At 59.0% G+C, this 20957-nt stretch overlaps 1 protein-coding gene across 1 annotated transcript in view; it reads left to right on the top strand.

The window, feature by feature from the left end:
• The window catches only part of CACNA1B (calcium voltage-gated channel subunit alpha1 B), a gene marked incomplete at both ends in the record, with an annotated part of 159300 nt that extends 139846 nt beyond the window's left edge, over window positions 1–19454 (top strand). Inside the window, 9 exons of the mRNA XM_082656260.1 lie at window positions 507–603; window positions 1805–1965; window positions 3468–3605; window positions 4339–4540; window positions 4745–4909; window positions 5225–5335; window positions 5694–5777; window positions 16010–16126; window positions 19363–19454. Coding sequence (XP_082512386.1) covers window positions 507–603; window positions 1805–1965; window positions 3468–3605; window positions 4339–4540; window positions 4745–4909; window positions 5225–5335; window positions 5694–5777; window positions 16010–16126; window positions 19363–19454 — 1167 coding nt within the window. The remainder of the gene's footprint in view (window positions 1–506; window positions 604–1804; window positions 1966–3467; window positions 3606–4338; window positions 4541–4744; window positions 4910–5224; window positions 5336–5693; window positions 5778–16009; window positions 16127–19362) is intronic.
• Window positions 19455–20957: the final 1503 nt, after the last annotated feature.

The following is a 20957-nucleotide window of genomic DNA, read 5'->3' as shown; positions in this document are numbered from 1 at the left end:
GAAGAGTGACTGATCATTTGAGTTCTTCTTAAGGCTGCTTTGTTACAAATTTCCATAGGGAGTCTCAGACTGAACTCTCAAAAGCCTTCAAAGCCAGGAAACCACACCAAGGACACGGCCGTCAGATCTGACCTGTGACGCCTTTTCCATCAAAGCCCAGCCCCGGCTGGGGCTGCAGTCCTGGCGTGGCCTCCCCACTTTATTCCCACTGGGGGTCTCAGCATGGTGTCTGGAGGAAGCTGGTGTTCCCACTGTGGGTGGGAGTGCTGAACGACATGGCCCGGCGGGGAGGGGCTCTTCCCATCCAGAAGCTCAGCTCTCCCTGGACACCAGGTGCTGCTGACCTGGCCCCGGCCCTTGTCCACTCTGAGGACACCTTGGCAGGCAGCCCGTAGGGGGAGATGCACTGGCTTGTGGTGCCTGCAGGGCCGAGGCTGCCCTGTCCCCAGGTCCTCTGGGCACAGGTGTGCACCCTGCCTGTCTACATGGGTGGCTTCTCCTTCTAGAGGCTCCAAAGGGAAAGACATCAACACCATCAAGTCCCTGAGGGTCCTGCGTGTGCTGCGGCCGCTCAAGACCATCAAGCGGCTGCCCAAGCTCAAGGTGCGAGTCTGGAGCGGGGCCGTGGGTGTGTGTGTGTGCGCTCATGTGTGCGTGTGGGCACACATGCACATGTAGATTGTGCGTGTGTGCGTGCATGTGCACACGTGTACATGTAGGTGTGCGTTGTGGGGTGCACATGTGTAACTGGCCTGGTCCCCTGCAGCTTCCCGCGTGGGGTGAAGATGAGCAGGGCTGAGGGGAGGCCCTGTGTCGCGTGCGTGGGGCGGGCTCTCGGCTCTGTGACCCTCCCCGAGGGGCTCATTCTCCGCAGTGTCCTGTAAGGCTCCTCTTCCTCAACCCAGGGGTGCCCGATGGGACAGCGGGTTTCATCAGCCGCTGTAGTGCAGGGGGAGGGGCTGCGGAGAGAGGGAGGTGGGCTCACAGGGAGATGCGGGGAGGGCGGGGGTTCCCGGAAGCGTGGGTGTGGCTTTAGAATTGTGCTACAATCTAATAGTTGCTGAGCTTGTATCTAAACTCACTTAATCCTCCAAGACTGTGTGCAGTAGCGTTCGGAGCAGCTTGGACAGGCGGGCCGTGGAGACCCTAAGCGATGGGGCGTTACGGCAGGCAGTTTGCTTAGAGCCGCGTGTGAAGGAGTGGCTCTGGGGGTGATGGAGGCTCCGGGGGGGTGGGGTGGGCAGGGTCTGCGCTGCCAAGGCAGCTGCTTGTGTCTGGAGTGTGCCAGATGGGGTCTCGGGAGATGGTCGTGGATCTGCCTTTGTGCACAGCCAGCCGGAACCGGGGCCAGGGCAGCAGGGAAAGGCTCACTGGAGAACAGTGAGAGCCCCTGACAGGCGGCCCGGGCAGTGCTAACGGACGGGAGTCTCCTCTGGTTCATGGACATGCCCCAAGTCCCTGTCCTGAGCTGGCCTCCGCATCACCACTCCCCCATCCCACTTCCCACCAATAGGCAGGGGCCAGGCATGGTCCTCAGCCCGGCCCTGCCCCTTCCCTCCGCGCCAGCCCGTGGCCTGGCAGAGAGGCCTGACCCCAGCCCCAGCCCCAGGTTCCCCTCGGCATCTGGCCCCCCTGCCCGCAGCACCTTTTCTAGCACCTCCTGAGCACCCCGTCCAGTCCAGGATCACCCTTCTGGAGGAGGACGGCACAGGCAGCTTCTCACACAAGGCCGCCGGTCCCGGTCCAGACCCTTGCGGTGGCCCCGCCCCTGGGCCCCGCCCCTCACGGCTCCGCCCTCCCGCAGGCTGTGTTTGACTGTGTGGTGAACTCCCTGAAGAACGTCCTCAACATCTTGATTGTCTACATGCTCTTCATGTTCATATTTGCCGTCATCGCGGTGCAGCTCTTCAAGGGGAAGTTTTTCTACTGCACCGACGAGTCCAAGGAGCTGGAGCGGGACTGCAGGTAAACCGGGCAGGGCGGCTCCTCTGTCCCCAGCGCCGCGCCTCCCCGGCAGGACGGGCCCTTGCTGCCCGCACACCTCAGGGAGCTCCGCGTGGCCACTGCCGGGCGTCCCGTCGGCCCTCGCGATCCAGGCTGGGCCCTGAGGTCAGAGGGCCGCCCCGGGGTTGGAGCCACTTCCCCGTCCCCCCTGAGGCCTTGGGCCCCAGCAGAGCAGACAGGAGAGGCGCCTTCCGGGAGGGGCGAGGGGGAGGGTGGTGCTGTGTGGATGCCGTCCTGGACACATCACGTAATGGAATCCTGTGATCTGGGGTCTTGTGTGTCCAGCTTCTACCACTAGTGCTGTGGCCTGTGCAGTACTTCGTCCCCTTTAATGGCCAGATGTTTATTCCTTCTTAAGTTACACCTCATTGTACTGAGCCAGTTATCTGTTGGTGGACATTTTGGCCGTTGTGATTACTGCTGCTTTGAACACGTGTACAGCTTTTTCTGTGGATAGGTGTTTCCATTTCTCTCGAGTATGAACGCAGAAGTGAGATTGCTGGGTCACATGATGATTCTCTTTATCAGTTTCAGGAACTGCCAGACTGTTTTCCAAAGTGGCTGAACGATTTTGTGTTCCCACCAGCAGTGTCTGGGAGTTGCGATTTCTCCACGTCCTTGCCAATACTTGTTATTTTCCTTTTTAAAAATATAATTATAGCCGTGCTAGTGGGAATAAAGTGGTATCTCATTGTGGTTTGATTTGCGTTTCCCTGATGATTCACGACATGGAGCCTCTTTTCATGTGCATATTGACCATTTGTGGGTCTTCTTTGCAAAAATGTCTATTCAGATCTTTTACCCTTTTTTTTTTTTTTTTTTTTTTTTTGCGGTACGCGGGCCTCTCACTGTTGTGGCCTCTCCCGTTGCGGAGCACCGGCTCCGGACGCGCAGGCTCAGCGGCCATGGCTCACGGGCCCAGCCGCTCCGCGGCATGTGGGATCTTCCCGGACCGGGGCACGAGCACGTGTCCCCTGCATCGGCAGGCGGACTCCCAACCACTGCGCCACCAGGGAAGCCCCGTCCTTTTTATAACCGATTGTAATTGTTCTTAATATAGCCCTGATACGAGTCCCTTGTCAGATAGATGATTTTCAATATTTTGTCCCATTCTGTGTGTGGATGATGTCCTTTGAAGCACAAAAAAAGCTTTCAGTTTTGATGAAGTCCAGTTTATCTGTTCTGAGCCCCCCTGTGCTTTCTTCTAAGAGTCTTATAGTATTAGCTCTTACATTTAGGTCTTTGATCCATTTTGAGCTAGTTTGTGTACATGGAGTGAGGCGGGGTCCACATTCATTTTCTTACCTGTAGATACCCAGTGCTTTCAGCACCACCTGTTGAAAAGACGGTTCTTTCTCCACTGAATGGATGACCCTTTTCAAAGTTCAGTTGACCGCCGACACAGGGGTTTATTTGGACCCTTCGTCTCTAACCTCTGACTTCCTCTGTGTTCCCGCTCCCAGGGGCCAGTACTTGGATTATGAGAAGGAGGAGGTGGAGGCTCAGCCGCGGCAGTGGAAGAAATACGACTTCCACTACGACAACGTGCTCTGGGCCCTGCTGACCCTGTTCACAGTGTCCACGGGGGAAGGGTGGCCCATGTGAGTGCCCCCCTGGCTGGTCAGGCTAGAGCAGAGGGGCAGCCAGAGTGGGGAGCGTAGACTCTGCGTCCGTCACTAAGCAAACACCCCCCAGGCTCTTGTACTTACCGGGTGAGACATGGTCCTGCCCTTCGAGGGTGGGCAGCCTGGGGAGCAGGAGATTAGCCAAGAGCACAGCACCGTGACCTCCTGAAAACCCTTGTTTAGTGGCTGGGGGCCGGAGGGAAGATGGGCCCCTTGGCGTCTCCCTGTGCTAGCCTCTGGCCGCAGTTAAGGGGAGTCCAAGGGATGCGTGGGTTCCAGGGCCTTCCTTTGGGGCTGAGAAGACCACCCTTCAGAAGGCAGGATCGATGCTCTTCCAGGTGACCCTGCTCAGCCCAAGGCTTTCTGGCGACAGGTGAAGCTGGGTGTGAGCAGGTTACCTGGTGTGAGGTGGGAGAGAGCCGGGCAGCACAGGACTGCTGGACCTCTCCCACCTCTCCTCCAGGGGATAGGACCTCAGGCACACTGAGGCATCCTCTAGGAGGTTCCCCCAGTAGCCCTGAGTATAAACCCTACTGGCGAGACAGGCCCCCGCCGGGAGCCATGGCCCTCCTGAGGAGCAGGCCTGGCCCGCACATGGCACCGTCTCTGGGCTCAGCCGCAGAAGCCTCACCTGTGACACGGGTCTCGTCTTTCCCGGGGTCGTATCCTCCTGGGCTCCCCTGATGCTTGGCACTGGTTCTTGGCCCAGGGTGCTGAAACACTCAGTGGACGCCACCTATGAGGAGCAGGGCCCGAGCCCTGGGTACCGCATGGAGCTGTCCATCTTCTACGTGGTCTACTTCGTGGTCTTCCCCTTCTTTTTCGTCAACATCTTTGTGGCCTTGATCATCATCACCTTCCAGGAGCAGGGGGACAAGGTCATGTCTGAATGCAGCCTGGAGAAGAATGAGGTAGGCGACTCCCCTCCCACTTCGTCTCCTCGCGGGCTCTCCTTGGGCAGTGTAGGCAGGGCCCCTGGGCTCCCCTCTGCGTGGGAGCCACTGGCCAGCACAGGGCAGGGAGGGCTGCCCAGAGGAGGCCTTCTGGATGAGGGCGGGGGGTGTGCAGGGGCTCCGCAGGGTCCCAGCTCCCCCTGCCCCTTCCTTCCTGTGCAGAGGGCTTGCATCGACTTCGCCATCAGCGCCAAACCCCTGACGCGGTACATGCCCCAGAACAAGCAGTCGTTCCAGTACAAGACGTGGACGTTCGTGGTCTCGCCACCCTTCGAGTATTTCATCATGGCTATGATAGCCCTGAACACTGTGGTGCTGATGATGAAGGTGCGTGGGGCCTGCGTGGTGGATCCCGGTGCCTGTGGGGCGGGAACCCGACTCCAGCCTGGCGGAAGGTTGGCTTCCTCCTGGGGTATGTGCAGGAGTGGGCGTCGCCCCGAGTGCTGGTCAGCTCAGGGTGCCTGCGCAACCCTGGGCCCCCAGTCGTCCGTGGGCTGAGATCGTGAGAAGGTTCTGGGAGACGAGGGGAACCGGGAGGGGGTCCTCGTGCAGCAGGCATGTGTGACAGGAGGTCATCGTGAGCCCCGTGGGGTGTCTCAGGGCAGCCAGGCCTGGGGCCAACGGTGCCCCTTCCCCGGGCAGTTCTATGACGCGCCCTACGAGTACGAGCTGATGTTGAAGTGTCTGAACATCGTGTTCACGTCCATGTTCTCCATGGAGTGCGCGCTCAAGATCATCGCCTTCGGGGTGCTGGTACGTGCCTTGGCCCCTCCTGGCCTTTAGGTGTCTGCATGCTGGCTCCCCCTCTTCAGGGGACCTTCGGGGGCCCACCGTTTGGAGCTGGGGATTCCCTGAACCCCCACAACACATGTGACCCTGGAGGGGCCCCAGGGAGGGGGCTGCCGGGGGCTGCCCGCACCTCTGCCCCCGCCCTGCTCCTGGGAGCGGGTGGGGCCGGGCTCCTTCCCTCTGATGCGTGGCCTCGTGCACTCCCACCTGAGGCGGTGCGTCTGTCCACTCGCCGCCTTCTTGACGAGAGGCCACCTCCTGCAGCTCCTTGTGTGGCAGAGCCCTCACCGGCTCCACACTAACTGCCCTTGCTTCTCTCCAGAACTATTTCAGAGACGCCTGGAACGTCTTTGACTTCGTCACCGTGTTGGGAAGTATTACTGATGTTTTAGTAACAGAGATTGCGGTAAGTGGCGTCTCCTGCCCCTGCAGGGCCCCAAGTGGTCTCCTTCCAGAGGCGCTCCCTCACTGAGCCTCCAGGCCCTGGTGGCGTTAGCGCCTCCTCGGAGCAGAATTCCCCACGAGCTCTGGAGACGGAAGCTCCTCTCCAGAGGCGAGTGTGGGGATGAGTTTGGGGGGGGGGGAGGGTGGGTGTCCTCTCGGCAAATGCTTTTTCTTGGCTAAGAAATTGGTTCCCAGGAGGTCTTCCAGGCTGGTGGCCTGAGAATCACCAGGGAGCTCCATGGTAACAAGTGACCAGGAAGATAAGGATCTCCTAAATTTGTGTTTATCTAATACATGCACATCTAACAACTGGTGCCAAAAAGATACAAACTAAAACCAGTAAGAATTTAGAATATTTTAAAGTGTTAAGTTTGTTTTACATATACGTGGTGTGTGTGTGTGTGTGTGTGTGTGTGTACACATGCTGGAGATTCTTATTCTTACTAAAATACATGGATTATATCTAAAAACTGACTGAGGGCTAGAACATGAACTTGTCTCAACAAATTTGAAAGAGTCTGAGTCATAAAGCGGTATTCTTTCAGCACAGCATGTTAAGTTAGAACTAAATGGCAAAAACCACATTTATTTTTCTTAGGTTGAATTCTCTAGGAACAGACACCAAGGCGAAGGTTCTTATAGAAGTTATGTCTTAGGACGTGTTCTGAGGCAGAACCCGTGGAGAGAGGTTTGGGGAGGTGGATGGGGAGAGAAGGACCAGAGGTGCCGGTGAATTGCGTCATCCCCCAGGGGCTCTGGAGACAGGGTGGGTCACACCTCAGAGCTGCAGAGTTCTTACCTCTGTGCCCACCAGTCCTTGGCTAAAGGCCGTGCCCGGGGTGTCGATTCCCAGACACCCGAGCGCCCCGAGGGCAGGCGAAGCAAGCTCTGGCCGCCTGCGCTGCTGCGGGTGAAGGGCCACGTGCAGGGTGGGGGCATCTGCTCGCAGCCCTGGCTCAACCTGGCTCTGCCCACGCCTCATGTCGGGTCCCGTTGCTGTCTTCAGGGTGGTGCTGCTCACGACTTCTGGGAGGAGAGGGTTGATAGGAGGAGCAGGGCACCTGCTGCTGTGCTGGGGACTCGCGTCATCGCCGGGGTCCCCTCACCTCTGGCCAGCCCTCTGCTGCTCTGGTTGCTGGTCTCGCCAGGTGACCCAGCCCTCTGTGCTGTGCGGCCCGGGCCCTGCTTGCCATTCCCTGTGTGGCTCTGGCTGCTGTGATGGTCCAGGCACAGTTCAGACTGGTCCCAGGAACCTCTAGAAAGGCCCTGGGAGCCCCTGATTTCCAGACAGACTTCTCCCTGCCCCTGTGCAGGGGCAGCTCTGCCCTTCACACCCTGGCCAGCGTGGAAACTCTGGGGAACCCAGAGCGACAGGAGCCACCACGGCCTTCCTGTGTCCCACAGTGGAAGTGGTCTCCAGCCCCTTTGAGTCAGGACCCCGAGATGCGCCTAGCCTGAATTTGTGGGGATGGTGACACAAAGTCCCAGCGGGCTGCTGGAGTCATGGTGACAGGGGCCACCTCCGCTTTGGCCCCTTGCTTCCTGGATCCATGCGGTTTACAGGTCAGGCACCCAGTATGTCTGTTGGCCGTCAGTTCATCTTGAAGTGCAGCACCCTGAACCCCCTGAGGTGCCCCATCAGGCCAGCTCTTTTCTGTGCCTGTAAGAGGCCATCTCAGCATTTTATCAGAGCGACACCTCCTGAGTGATGTGGAGTGTGACACGCCGGCGGGTCCTGGGTCTCCTGCTCCTTTGCCCGCCCTCCGCTTGCTCTGAGTTGATGGCATGTGGCATCCCCTGTTGGTAACTCTCTGACGCTAGGGCATCAGCAGAGGCAGGCCCGCACCCAAGATATGAGTGATCCTCGTTGAGACAAATCACTGTTGCTTCTGGGTGAAGGTTCTCAGGTAGGCAACTTACCACCAAGTGGCTGAGTGACAGCTCCAGACGTGGTTCCCTGTAGAGGCCTAAAGGTGGTCTCTGCTCACTACGAGCTGGTGTTCAGTCGTGGCCGTGGCTGGATCAGCCTTGCCAGGCGCAGCCTTTATCCCAGCCGTCACAGTCACTGCCTTTGTGGGTCTGCCGTGTGAGCGGGGGCTGGGAAGACAGAGGCTTGCTGACATCTGTTGTCCACACAGCCTAAGGCGCATGGGGTTTTCGTGTCCCTACGGCTGTAGGTGTCCGGGGTGGACGTTAACATGTGATGCCTAGACCTGCACATGGTGCCCATTCCCACATCCAGAGGTGGCCTCTGCCACAAGCTTTGTTCCCTCCAGAGGCCTGACCAAGCTGTAGCCTTTGCCTAGGACCCTGTGGTCCTCACCACCAGCAACTTCACGCGCACACACACACACACGCACACACACATACTGTGGCGGATGGGGCACATCGCCAGAGCTCTGCCTCACCACCGTCTTTCAGGCCGACGCCGCCTGGGGCTCTGGTGAGGCCTGCACCAGTGCATTAAGCCAGTCCCTCCATAACCAGGTTGGAGCTTTCCTCGACATTTAGTGATCATCCCATGATGTGCTGGGGAGGGTGAGCTGAGGAAGAGACAGTGGTGCCGCAGAGGTGAGCGGTGTGGGGGCCAGGCCAGCCGTCGTGTGACGGTGCCCTCTAGGCTTGCCCAGGTGTGGCCCCGGATGTAGCACTTCCACAGTGCACTGGGCTGTTGCTGGGCGGGTGGCACATGGCCCATGAAGACGAGCCGTCTGTGGATGAAATCCAGAGTAATCTAAAATGGATTAAATGTGAGATTGCTCAAGTAAGTTTGCTGCGTTTCATTACGGCGCCAGCAGTCCTGACAATAGACCTGACAAGGTACGCGTGCAGGACCTCTTTGTGGAAAATTACTAAGCTTTATTGGAAGATGCTAAACGAGACTTGAATAGATGGAGTTATACATGATGTTAATTAGTAAGTAGTGTCGCTGCCATAGAGATGACAGTTCCTCCCAACTGATCTGTAGATTCAATGCAATTTCAATAAAAACACCAATGATTTTGTTTTTCTTTTTGTTTGTTTGTCTCTTTGTTTTGGAATTTGACAAAAGCTGCTTCTAAAATTTATAAGGAAGAGCAAAGCCTCCCAAGTAGCCAAGATGCCTAATAGTAAGAAGGTGCCCCTGGGGCCGCGCCAGGGCGGCGGCTTCCTGCAGAGCGGTAGCAGTTTAGACCGCGTGGGGTAGCCCAGGAGCCTGGACTCAGGCCCACTTGCGTGTGACCGTCTGTGGGCGTAGCTAATGATCAGTACAGGAGAAAGAGGAATTGGGTCTTGGCTTGCACCATTCACAAAAGTACTGCAAATGGAGGAAAAGACTTAAATATAAGAGACAGAAACTTTAAAGCTCTTAGAAGAAAATACAAGAGATTATTTTTAAGACCTTGAGATAAGGACTGATTTGTTAAGCAAAAAATATATATAAAGCACCAGCCATAACTGGAAAAAAAATTGTATAATATAAAATTTCTGTGTATCAAAAGGAGAAAGGCCAATCCATGAACAGGGGAAGGATATTTGCATCACATTCCTTCATGTATACGCGTTAAAATGTTTATGCAGTGCCTGTCATGTGCTAAGCACTATTCTAAGTGCTGGGACAAAAGATGAAAATCCCCGCTTATTCTAATGGGAAAGACACATGGTGTCAGACAGTGACCAGGGAGAAGGCAAAGCAGAGGGGGTGTGAGACACTGGGGAGCCGTGATTGTGTGCCACTGAGACGGCGACCCCAGGCCAGGAAGTCTGGACTCGCAAGGAACCTGAGCAGGTGCCAGCTGGGGGGCAGGGAGTGCAGAGACCCCACCAGGGGTGAAGAAAGGGTGGACGCTGTGGCTGCACAGTGAAGACCTTGCAGTCGGTAAACCTTGGCTTTTCTTTTGAGTGAGATGGGAGGATTTGGAGGGTTTTGTGGAGAGGAGTGACATGACCTGGCATTTAAGAGCACAGCCCTGGCAGCTTTGTTGAGAATATTGTGCAGGGCACAGGCAGAGGCAGTGAGACCAGTCAGGGCTGTCTTAGCTGGGTTCCCCCAGAAACACACCCTGAGACAAGAATGTGGTGCATGTCGTTCACCTGGAAGCCAGCAGAGAGGCAGGCAGCCCAGGAAAGGCGCTATCAAGTCAGCTACCGTTACTACCCCAGGGCTCTCCCAGCAGCCGCTGTCTGCTGCGGGTTGAAGGCTGCTGGGGGGAGGGGGCCAGAGAATTATTTTTTCAGCAGTTCACCCTTCATTAATGTTAGGGCCTGGGTATTGTGTCCTGGCCTGGGAAAGCTCTCAGAAACAAAGATGTAAGTGCTGACAACTGGGTAGTGGGCCTTGGAGGATGTGTGTGCGGCCGAGCGTTACTGCTGTGAGCCAGGAGAGGAGCTGGGAGCTGGGATGTGGTCAGACATCGTCAAGTTCTGGGTGTAATTTCCAGGTAGAGCTGCAGATGGGTCGGACGTGGGTGTGAAAGATGAGGCAAGGATGGCATCATACTTTGTCGTCTGTGCGCTTGGAGAAGTGGGTTGTCATTCACTGAAAAGGGAGGGAATTGTGAGGAACAGGTTTGCCGAGGACGGTCCGGCTGCACCTTGTCCATGTTAGAGTTCAGTCCTGCTGTCCTCCCAGGAGTCGTCCAGCGGGCAGCCGGAGGAGACGCAGGCCAGTGACGTACGGCTAGGAATCGTGAGCCTGTAAGATGAGATGGGATGAGATCCATGGGGGAAAAGAGCGTGAGGCCAGCATGTAGTGAGCAAAAGGCTGGAGGGCGGAGGCCTTCCAGGCTCGCGGTGGAGGTTAGCGTCCAGAACGTGCAAGGCTCTTCTGGGAGCAGAAGGTACGGTGGGGCATCTTCCAAAATAGAAAACACAAGTGGCCACAGAAAGATACTCAACCTTACTCGTAATCAAAGAAGTACAAAGTGAAACGGCACTGAGATGCCATTCCACACCCAGCGTTTGTCAAACAGAAACCCTGAGGCTGCCGGCTGTAGGCGAGGATGTGGACACTGCTGCTGGGTGTCGGTCAGCTCGGCCTCGCTGGAGGGGCGGGCGTGTGTGCCTGCCCAGGGTGCCTGGCGGAGGAACCTGGAGACGTTTTCACACGGATGTTCATGGCAGCGTTGTTCGCAGCAGCAGCAGCGGCAGAAGTGGTTTATTGACCCAGTGAATGGCACCCTTATCGAGAGGATGCTTCCCCAAAGCGGTGTTTGCTCAGAGTGAGAGCACAGGTTTGCCTGAGCCCAAGAGGGCCACGTGTAGTCTAATCCCGTCACAGAGTTAAGAACAGGCAAGTATAAACGTGTTTTAAGAGTTAGAGGTGAAACAGTGCAGAAAAGCAATTATTAACAAGGATTAAGGATAGTCACTACATCTGGGGAAGAGAGGCACGCAGGGCTTCCAAAGTAACGGCGACGTTCCGTGTTTTAGGCTGGATGACGAATATATGGATCTTTTATCACCTTTATTTAAAATACATGTGTGTACATAGACTTGCACGTATTCCTTTGTTTATGTGAGTTGTTTCATGGTTTTGAAAAGTCAGTGATCTGAATAATCCAGGCAAAAAGCTGAAAGCTGCCATCTTAACAACAAAACACGGTGATTTGTTCCCCCGGCTGCTGGCCTTGCAGCATTGCCCGGGCGCTGCCCCTTCGCTGTGCACCTCTTCTCACCCAGAAGTAGTTCCCCAGCGTGGTTTCTGCCTAGGCGCTCCGCCTCCTTGGGCACAGGAGTCTTTATGCCCCAGACAAAGGCATCCTGATACTGGGCTCCCAACTGCAAGGACACAGCCCTGGGGGTTTGGGCGTGTGTGTGCCCCCTCGGCAGAGGGGTGACGGCTGGGAGGGCATCCACAGGTGGGGCAGGCAGGGGTGCCCGGCTGATGTCGCAGAGGCGCTGTCTCCCAGGGGCACCTCCCCACAGAGAGGCCCCTCAGCTGCTGGAAACTCAAGGGAGGGCGGCTTGCAGATGTTCGAGAACTTAATCCCAGCAAGACCTCCAGGGTAGCCACCACCAATCCTGGACGCCCAGCAGGGCTGGCAGGAGGGCTGAGAAGCTGCTTGGTCTGAAAGCTCAGCTGCCCCGGCCACTAGTGGTTTCAGAGGGCGGTCTTCACCCTGTCCTGCCTGGAGGAGGAAAGGTGAAAGGAAGCCGTCTTGTGGATTTCGGTGTCTTGTTTTCTTTCTCCATTGTAGTCACTTCATGTGTTACTTTGTGGATGCACTTTTTTTTCCTTAGGCAAAAATGTGAGTGTCAGTTCCCACCCCCGACTTAAAAATCACCATAGAGCAACAGTCTTAACCAGGGTCACGTAGAGAACGCACTCTAAGCAAGCGTAAAACTGACATTGATTTCTTTGCCTGGAAATAAAAAAATAAGTGTCTGTGAGTCATCTTTGGATTTGCATTACAAACAGAAATGCAAATGATGCCCCTGTCTGCATAACCTACAGATTTCAAAAATGTGTTTTGATTCGGTACATTTTAAGCAAAATATGCAAAGTTTACCCAAATCCTAAAAATTTCCAGTGAAGTGTTCAGAGTTTGAGTTTTGCTTGTGTTGGTGACTCAGTTTCTCTTTTGTTTTGTTTCTGTTCTTGATTTACCCTCACCTACCTGCTGACTCACGTCACCCAACCAACATACAATGCGAAAACCATGTCTCCGTCTGTATGTTGTGCGCCTGCCGCTCAAACATCCCAATTTGTAAATAATACGCAAATATCCATCCATGAAAACATCACATATAGGAAACGGTTGGTTTCATGACTTTAAATAGTTCTTAAAACTCCTCGCTTTGCTTGCTCCGGTCCTCCTCCCTTCTGCTTCCTGTCACCCCTCGCCGCTGCCCTCCTGTGCTCAGAGCCCAGCTGCACCCGCCCCTCTGGCCTCTCACGCACTGTCCTGGCTCCTGGGGTCCAGCCGGGGCTTATGAGGGCCCCCCAGGGACCACCTGATCACAGGAACTGGCCTTGGGCTGAGAGAGGAGGTAGGGGCTTCTGAGTGAGAGGCAGGTAAGTGATGAGACTGGCTCAGAATTGGGGAGGTTTTGCAGGATGTGAGTTTGGACCTGATCCCCGAAAAGTCCATGGTTTCTGCTGCACAGTCATGTCCCTTCTGCTCTGTCTCCACTGGCAGACCGAGCGGACTCGGCTCTGCCCAGTGGCCTCTGACAAGGTCTCCTGTAGGGTCCTTCCTGGGCGTATCTTCCGTGGGGGCCTGGCTGGGGGGTTGACCTGAGTAGAAAGAGGGGCACTGCCCCAGGAGGGAGCAGAGGGCTGGGCCCTCATCCAGCGTCGCTGATTCTTGTGTGCCCTGGTCAGCGAGCTTGTGTGGAGCCCGTGCAGGAGGTGTGGACAGAGCCTCCTTCCGGGTGAGGGGAGAGAGAAGATGCTGGGAGCAGAGTGAGCTGAGGCCATGCCTGCAAGTTCGTGCAAAGTAGCAGATTCTGAGATTCCTGCTACAGAAAGTGAATGCTTGTGATAAAGGTTTCACAATCGGAGCAGAAAAGCTTGAGTTTTGAGAAAAGGCTGTTTGATGCTGCCGAAATACCAGGCCACATCTTTCGCACAGGCTCTGCTCGTGGCACCAGGACTCTGCTCAGCCCTTCCTGTCCACCCGCTCTGTGCCCTCCTCTGCCTTCATGTCAATCAATGTCCAGGGTACTGTGCGTGTGTGGGCTTTCTCCACAGGCTTTCTCTCCTTTCTCTCTCTCTCCCATCATCGGTCCCCTTGAGAACGAAGCTGAGTAGGAGAGCAGCTTGTCCCACGCTCTGCTGCACCTCATCCCTGGCACGTGTGTGGTCCCCGACACGTGCACAGTGTGAGGGGGGGCACCTCAGTGTGCTGTGACTCTGACCAGAGGCAGTGATGCGCTTGGATGTAGGAGACGGGGGCCTCGGCCTGGGCTCCGTTTGCCTCCGTGGCGGCGTTTCAGTGCTCAATGCACCGTAAGTTCCTTTTCTCAGGGATTCCTCGCCCCCGGGCATGATGTCCTAACACCTCCATCGTGTAGAGGTGGAAGCTGGCGCTCAGTGGAGCTGGGGACCAGTGTCCCCTCAGCGTAAATCAGCTCCGTGTTGAGGGCTGTAAAGCTGACCTTTCCTGGCTCAGAGGCAGGGGCCATAAGGAGGGGCCTGACTTGGAAGTAGGTGGGGTTGCTCGTGGGTACAGCAGAAACCATGGACTTGGGGGGTCGGGGCATGTTGCATCCACCTCCAGGGGGTTGGCTGAGGCCAGGGGTGACGGTGCGCAGCCAGGGGGAGGCCGCTGTGTGCTTGCTGCCCCTGCTGTCCTGCATGCAGTCTGCATGGTGGTGTCTGGCGGCTCGCGCACGGGTGCAGCCATGGTGCACTCAGCCTGTCACACTGTGGTTGCGGCATCTGGGGCCGCTGTCACCTCCGCCCTCACGGCTCTCTAGGGCTGGCTGTCTGTTGGCACGTGCACCTTCTCCTACGTGCCCGTGGAGCCCCGAGAGAGAAGCTGGGGAGGAGGGTTGGGACCTGGGCCTCAACAGAAAGTAGGAAGGGGCTGCGTTCACGCATCCAGTAACTGGAACGAACAGCGCCTTCCGCTGCCCGCTGTGGCCTCCGTCTCTTCCTTCTTACCCAGAAGCTTATATTTCCCCCCAGTATTTTCAGGAAATCTTGTCTGTCCCAACCGTCTGAGCAAATTGCTTTGGTCTCGGCCCCTCCAGACCCACCTGCGCAGGTGGTTTGAAAGCAGACACCCCTGAGGTGGCAGCTCCCCCCTTTCTGTGCTTTACTGTCTTGTACAAAGGGTACCCTGGCACCGTAGGCAGTCCCCCCTTGCATCCCTGTGCCCGTCCTCCTGAGGCGACTGGCTCACCTGAGAGTCCTCAGGCCCACGGGGCTCAGAGAGTGTGGCTATGTCTCATCCACCCTGAGGTCCTCTTGCCCCAGCGCGAGCCGGTGAGGGAGCTGCAGGGAAACGAGTACACCCTCCAGGGTCACACCCCAAGGTCCACTTCTGCCTGCGTGCTGATCTGGGCCACAGCCGGCCCTCCTCGTGCCTGCCAACTGCCCCCTCTCCCTGTGGCACTGTCCAAAACCCGGGAGCCGTCCCCCAGGGTAGCTGTTAAGCCCCTCGCCAGCAGAGACAGTCCAGAGTCCCTGGTGGGAAGCAAAGAAGCCAGACCCTGAGACAGGCAGTGGAGGGGCGGAGTGAGGCCCGTCTCTCCACCAATGCCTCGTCCCAGCCAAGACCAGATGGGCAGCCCTGGAGGGAGGACGCGGCTCTGCCCAGGCCCCGCCGCCTCCTGCGTGAGCTCTGCCGCTGCACCTGTGCTCTCTTTTCTCTGTATTTGACCACTGTATCTGGCGGCACAATGTGTCTAGCCTGAGCTGCTTGCATATTTCAAAGCAGCCAAGTGTGGGGAAGCTGACCTCAGGCTGCGCGTGGGCACCTGGTCTCCAAGCAGACAGGGCAGGAAGCCGCCCGGGCCCGCGAGCACCCCTGCCTACTCACGGACGCCGAGCAGGGCCGTGCCCCCGAAAGGGATGGCCAGGAATTCAGGCGCCCCTGGGCCAAGGTGGAAGCCTCACTCCTGGGTCATCCGTGCAGTCCAGAGACGGTTGGGTTCGTTTGTGCCTGACTTCGACCCTTTGGATGAGGGGGCCGTGCGAGATGGCTTGGGCTCTCTGGGGCAGACACCGGATAGTGGGCTGCAGAGGTGTCTTCCCTGGCGTGGGCAGCAGGACCGACACCACCTACGCCTCCTGCGGTGACCTGCGTGCGGGCACCTGCCCAGGCCCGGAGGAAGGGCCTGCCTCTCGGCTGGGCCCCAGGCAGGCCGGGGCTTTGCTGGCCGTGTGGTAGCCCTGCCCCCGGGCGGCTGGGCCGTGCCCTGTGAGAGGCCGTCAGTGTTGGAGGCCTGGCTTCAGGCATCCTCCCCTTCCACGTGGCAGCGGGGGGGTGCTTCATGGGACTTTCCTCTGCCCCTCCCTGTGGAGGGCGTTTCTCTGATTTGCTGCATGGGAAGCGGTTTGCAAAGACAAGCTTCACTCTTGGAAGCTTTCCTGGTGGCTGATTGCTGCTTAGACTGTGAAGCGGTGACTTTTTGTTCCGTTCTCTCTCTTCACCCGCTTTTCTTTGGGGCACAGTGACTTGGGGAGGTGGGGTGGGGCGTGGCCGCCCTGCGCCTGTGGGAGGCTGGTCCCCGAAGGTCAGAGCATAACCTCTCTCCCTGCAGAACAACTTCATCAACCTCAGCTTCCTCCGCCTCTTCCGCGCCGCCCGACTCATCAAGCTGCTCCGCCAAGGCTACACCATCCGCATCCTGCTCTGGACCTTCGTCCAGTCCTTCAAGGTGAGGCTGGGCGTGGCCAGGCGCGGCCTGACCCCTCCCTTGTGCAGGCTGGGGGGCTTCTGCCGCCACCGCCCGAGCGCCCTCCTCGGGAAGGCCGGGGCGGGGCCCACACCTCCCGTGGCGCCCGTTGTCCCGTGATGGTTTGAGAGGACGCTTTCAGGTTTACGGAGAGTATCTTGTTTATGCTCACCAAGGGCTGAGGTGGCTCTTATGGCTTGATTTGTAGATGAAGGAGTTGACAGTAGCTTGGTGGTCAGTGGGTGGGTGTGCAGTCAGCTGAGGCCAGTGTGGCCCCAGAGACCCAGCCACCATCCGCTCTGCCGATGAGGCTCAGGCCGGGGGCAGGCCTCCCTCCTGGAGCTGGCCCGCCCTCCCTCCTGGAGCTGACCCGCCCTCCCTCCTGGAGCTGACCCGCCCTCCCTCCTGGAGCTGGCCCGCCCTCCCTCCTGGAGCTGACCCGCCCTCCCCCCTGGAGCTGGCCCGCCCTCCCTCCTGGCCTCCTGGAGCTGGCCCGCCCTCCCTCCTGGAGCTGGCCCGCCCTCCCTCCTGGAGCTGGCCCGCCCTCCCTCCTGGAGCTGACCCGCCCTCCCTCCTGGAGCTGACCCGCCCTCCCTCCTGGAGCTGGCCCGCCCTCCCTCCTGGAGCTGACCCGCCCTCCCTCCTGGAGCTGACCCGCCCTCCCTCCTGGAGCTGACCCGCCCTCCCTCCTGGAGCTGGCCCGCCCTCCCTCCTGGAGCTGGCCCGCCCTCCCTCCTGGAGCTGGCCCGCCCTCCCTCCTGGAGCTGACCCGCCCTCCCTCCTGGAGCTGGCCCGCCCTCCCTCCTGGCCTCCTGGAGCTGGCCCGCCCTCCCTCCTGGAGCTGGCCCGCCCTCCCTCCTGGAGCTGACCCGCCCTCCCTCCTGGAGCTGGCCCGCCCTCCCTCCTGGCCTCCTGGAGCTGGCCCGCCCTCCCTCCTGGAGCTGGCCCGCCCTCCCTCCTGGAGCTGACCCGCCCTCCCTCCTGGAGCTGGCCCGCCCTCCCTCCTGGAGCTGGCCCGCCCTCCCTCCTGGAGCTGGCCCGCCCTCCCTCCTGGAGCTGACCCGCCCTCCCTCCTGGAGCTGGCCCGCCCTCCCTCCTGGCCTCCTGGAGCTGGCCCGCCCTCCCTCCTGGAGCTGGCCCGCCCTCCCTCCTGGAGCTGGCCCGCCCTCCCTCCTGGAGCTGACCCGCCCTCCCTCCTGGAGCTGGCCCGCCCTCCCTCCTGGAGCTGACCCGCCCTCCCCCCTGGAGCTGGCCCGCCCTCCCTCCTGGCCTCCTGGAGCTGGCCCGCCCTCCCTCCTGGAGCTGGCCCGCCCTCCCTCCTGGAGCTGGCCCGCCCTCCCTCCTGGAGCTGACCCGCCCTCCCTCCTGGAGCTGACCCGCCCTCCCTCCTGGAGCTGGCCCGCCCTCCCTCCTGGAGCTGACCCGCCCTCCCTCCTGGAGCTGACCCGCCCTCCCTCCTGGAGCTGACCCGCCCTCCCTCCTGGAGCTGGCCCGCCCTCCCTCCTGGAGCTGGCCCGCCCTCCCTCCTGGAGCTGGCCCGCCCTCCCTCCTGGAGCTGACCCGCCCTCCCTCCTGGAGCTGGCCCGCCCTCCCTCCTGGCCTCCTGGAGCTGGCCCGCCCTCCCTCCTGGAGCTGGCCCGCCCTCCCTCCTGGAGCTGACCCGCCCTCCCTCCTGGAGCTGGCCCGCCCTCCCTCCTGGCCTCCTGGAGCTGGCCCGCCCTCCCTCCTGGAGCTGGCCCGCCCTCCCTCCTGGAGCTGACCCGCCCTCCCTCCTGGAGCTGGCCCGCCCTCCCTCCTGGAGCTGGCCCGCCCTCCCTCCTGGAGCTGGCCCGCCCTCCCTCCTGGCCTCCTGGAGCTGGCCCGCCCTCCCTCCTGGAGCTGGCCCGCCCTCCCTCCTGGAGCTGACCCGCCCTCCCTCCTGGAGCTGGCCCGCCCTCCCTCCTGGCCTCCTGGAGCTGGCCCGCCCTCCCTCCTGGAGCTGGCCCGCCCTCCCTCCTGGAGCTGGCCCGCCCTCCCTCCTGGAGCTGACCCGCCCTCCCTCCTGGAGCTGGCCCGCCCTCCCTCCTGGAGCTGACCCGCCCTCCCTCCTGGAGCTGACCCGCCCTCCCTCCTGGAGCTGACCCGCCCTCCCTCCTGGCCTCCTGGAGCTGGCCCGCCCTCCCTCCTGGCCTCCTGGAGCTGGCCCGCCCTCCCTCCTGGAGCTGGCCCGCCCTCCCTCCTGGAGCTGGCCCGCCCTCCCTCCTGGAGCTGGCCCGCCCTCCCTCCTGGAGCTGACCCGCCCTCCCTCCTGGAGCTGACCCGCCCTCCCTCCTGGAGCTGGCCCGCCCTCCCTCCTGGAGCTGGCCCGCCCTCCCCCCTGGAGCTGGCCCGCCCTCCCTCCTGGAGCTGGCCCGCCCTCCCTCCTGGAGCTGACCCGCCCTCCCTCCTGGAGCTGGCCCGCCCTCCCTCCTGGAGCTGACCCGCCCTCCCTCCTGGAGCTGACCCGCCCTCCCTCCTGGCCTCCTGGAGCTGGCCCGCCCTCCCTCCTGGAGCTGAGCCGCCCTCCCTCCTGGAGCTGAGCCGCCCTCCCTCCTGGAGCTGGCCCGCCCTCCCTCCTGGAGCTGGCCCGCCCTCCCTCCTGGAGCTGACCCGCCCTCCCTCCTGGAGCTGACCCGCCCTCCCTCCTGGAGCTGACCCGCCCTCCCTCCTGGAGCTGGCCCGCCCTCCCTCCTGGAGCTGACCCGCCCTCCCTCCTGGAGCCGACCCGCCCTCCCTCCTGGAGCTGGCCCTCCCTCCCTCCTGGAGCTGACCCGCCCTCCCTCCTGGAGCTGGCCCGCCCTCCCTCCTGGAGCTGACCCGCCCTCCCTCCTGGCCTCCTGGAGCTGGCCCGCCCTCCCTCCTGGAGCTGACCCGCCCTCCCTCCTGGAGCTGACCCGCCCTCCCTCCTGGCCTCCTGGAGCTGACCCGCCCTCCCTCCTGGAGCTGGCCCGCCCTCCCTCCTGGAGCTGACCCGCCCTCCCTCCTGGAGCTGACCCGCCCTCCCTCCTGGAGCTGACCCGCCCTCCCTCCTGGAGCTGGCCCGCCCTCCCTCCTGGAGCTGACCCGCCCTCCCTCCTGGAGCTGGCCCGCCCTCCCTCCTGGAGCTGGCCCGCCCTCCCTCCTGGAGCTGGCCCGCCCTCCCTCCTGGAGCTGACCCGCCCTCCCTCCTGGAGCTGACCCGCCCTCCCGTGTCTCTACAGGCGCTGCCCTACGTGTGCCTGCTCATCGCCATGCTGTTCTTCATCTATGCCATTGTCGGCATGCAGGTGGGTGTGCGCGGGGCCATCGCACGGTAACGACGGCACGTTCGCACTTCGGCAACGTTTCTATGAGCCAGGTGCCGTTCTAAGCACTTGATGAACTTAATCCTCGGAAAGACTCTTCTGTGACTGAGGCCAAGCAGTGCCACCCTTTGTGGGCAGATGCCCGGCCCTGCTGTCTAGTGGAATCCTGCTGGGGTGTGCTAGGGCGCTGGTGGGCACGATTGCTTGGGTGCTGGGCACCCACGGCGGTGGAGTGTTTGAGCACATCTGCAGGATGCCGAGTGGCCTGCGGCGCAGCAGCTGGTCATTCTTTTGGCCCAGCAGCACTTCTGAAGGACAAGCGTCCTGATCCTGTACTGGAGGTTATATGCTGTTGAAGGAAAAAGTCAACAGGATCATACCAGGTCACTGTCCTGGTCAAAATTAGCTTTTGCGTAACTTACCTTTATTTTGTCAAAGAACGCTTTGTCAGCTATTTGGGAAAATGTTTAAAATACACAAAGCAGTGTCCCAGTTGATACTTTTGGCATCTGGCCACTTTCCAGTAGTAGGGATGGGAGATGGACTCAAATGTTAATTTGTAGTGGAAGGAGACAGTGTCTAAAGGTTAGCTGAAAACTGATTTTTAAACTCAATTTCCAGGGGTTGAAAAGTTGTCTTGCTTAAAATTTGCTGAGATCTGATGCTGTTTAAAACAAACATATATTTTTTCTTGCTTTGGTATGTGGGCATACAAAGACATATGTCACTGATCTTTATTTTATTTTATTTTTTATTTTTTTTTTTACATCTTTATTAGAGTATAATTGCTTTACAATGGTGTGTTAGTTTCTGCTTTATAACAAAGTGAATCAGTTATACATATACATATGTTGCCATATCTCTTCCCTCTTGCGTCTCCCTCCCTCCCACCCTCCCTATCCCACCCCTCCAGGCGGCCACAAAGCACCGAGCTGATCTCCCTGTGCTATGCGGCTGCTTCCCAGTAGCTATCTACCTTACGTCTGGTAGTGTATATATGTCCATGCCTCTCTCTCGCTTTGTCACAGCTTACCCTTCCCCCTCCCCATAGCCTCACGTCCATTCTCTAGTAGGTTTGTGTCTTCATTCCTGTCTTACCCGTAGGTTCTTCATGACATTTTTTTTTCTTAAATTCCATATATATGTGTTAGGATACAGTATTTATCTTTCTCTTTCTGACTTACTTCACTCTGTATAACAGACTCTAGGTCTATCTACCTCATTACAAATAGCTCAATTTCGTTTCTTTTTATGGTTGAGTAATATTCCATTGTATATATGTGCCACATCTTCTTTATCCATTCATCCAGTGATGGACACTTAGGTTGTTTCCATCTCCGGGCTATTGTAAATAGAGCTGCAATGAACATTTTGGTACATGACTCTTTTTGAATTCTGGTTTTCTCAGGGTATATGCCCAGTAGTGGGATTGCTGGGTCATATGGTAGTTCTATTGGTAGTTTTTTAAGGAACCTCCATACTGTTCTCCATAGTGGCTGTACCAATTCCCA

This window comes from Grampus griseus (assembly GCF_964374135.1).
Source record: "Grampus griseus genome assembly, chromosome: 6".
Classification (NCBI taxonomy): Eukaryota; Metazoa; Chordata; class Mammalia; order Artiodactyla; family Delphinidae; genus Grampus; species Grampus griseus.
The sequence above is the reverse complement of the archived record's forward strand: the minus strand, read 5'-3'. Positions and strand labels throughout refer to the sequence as shown.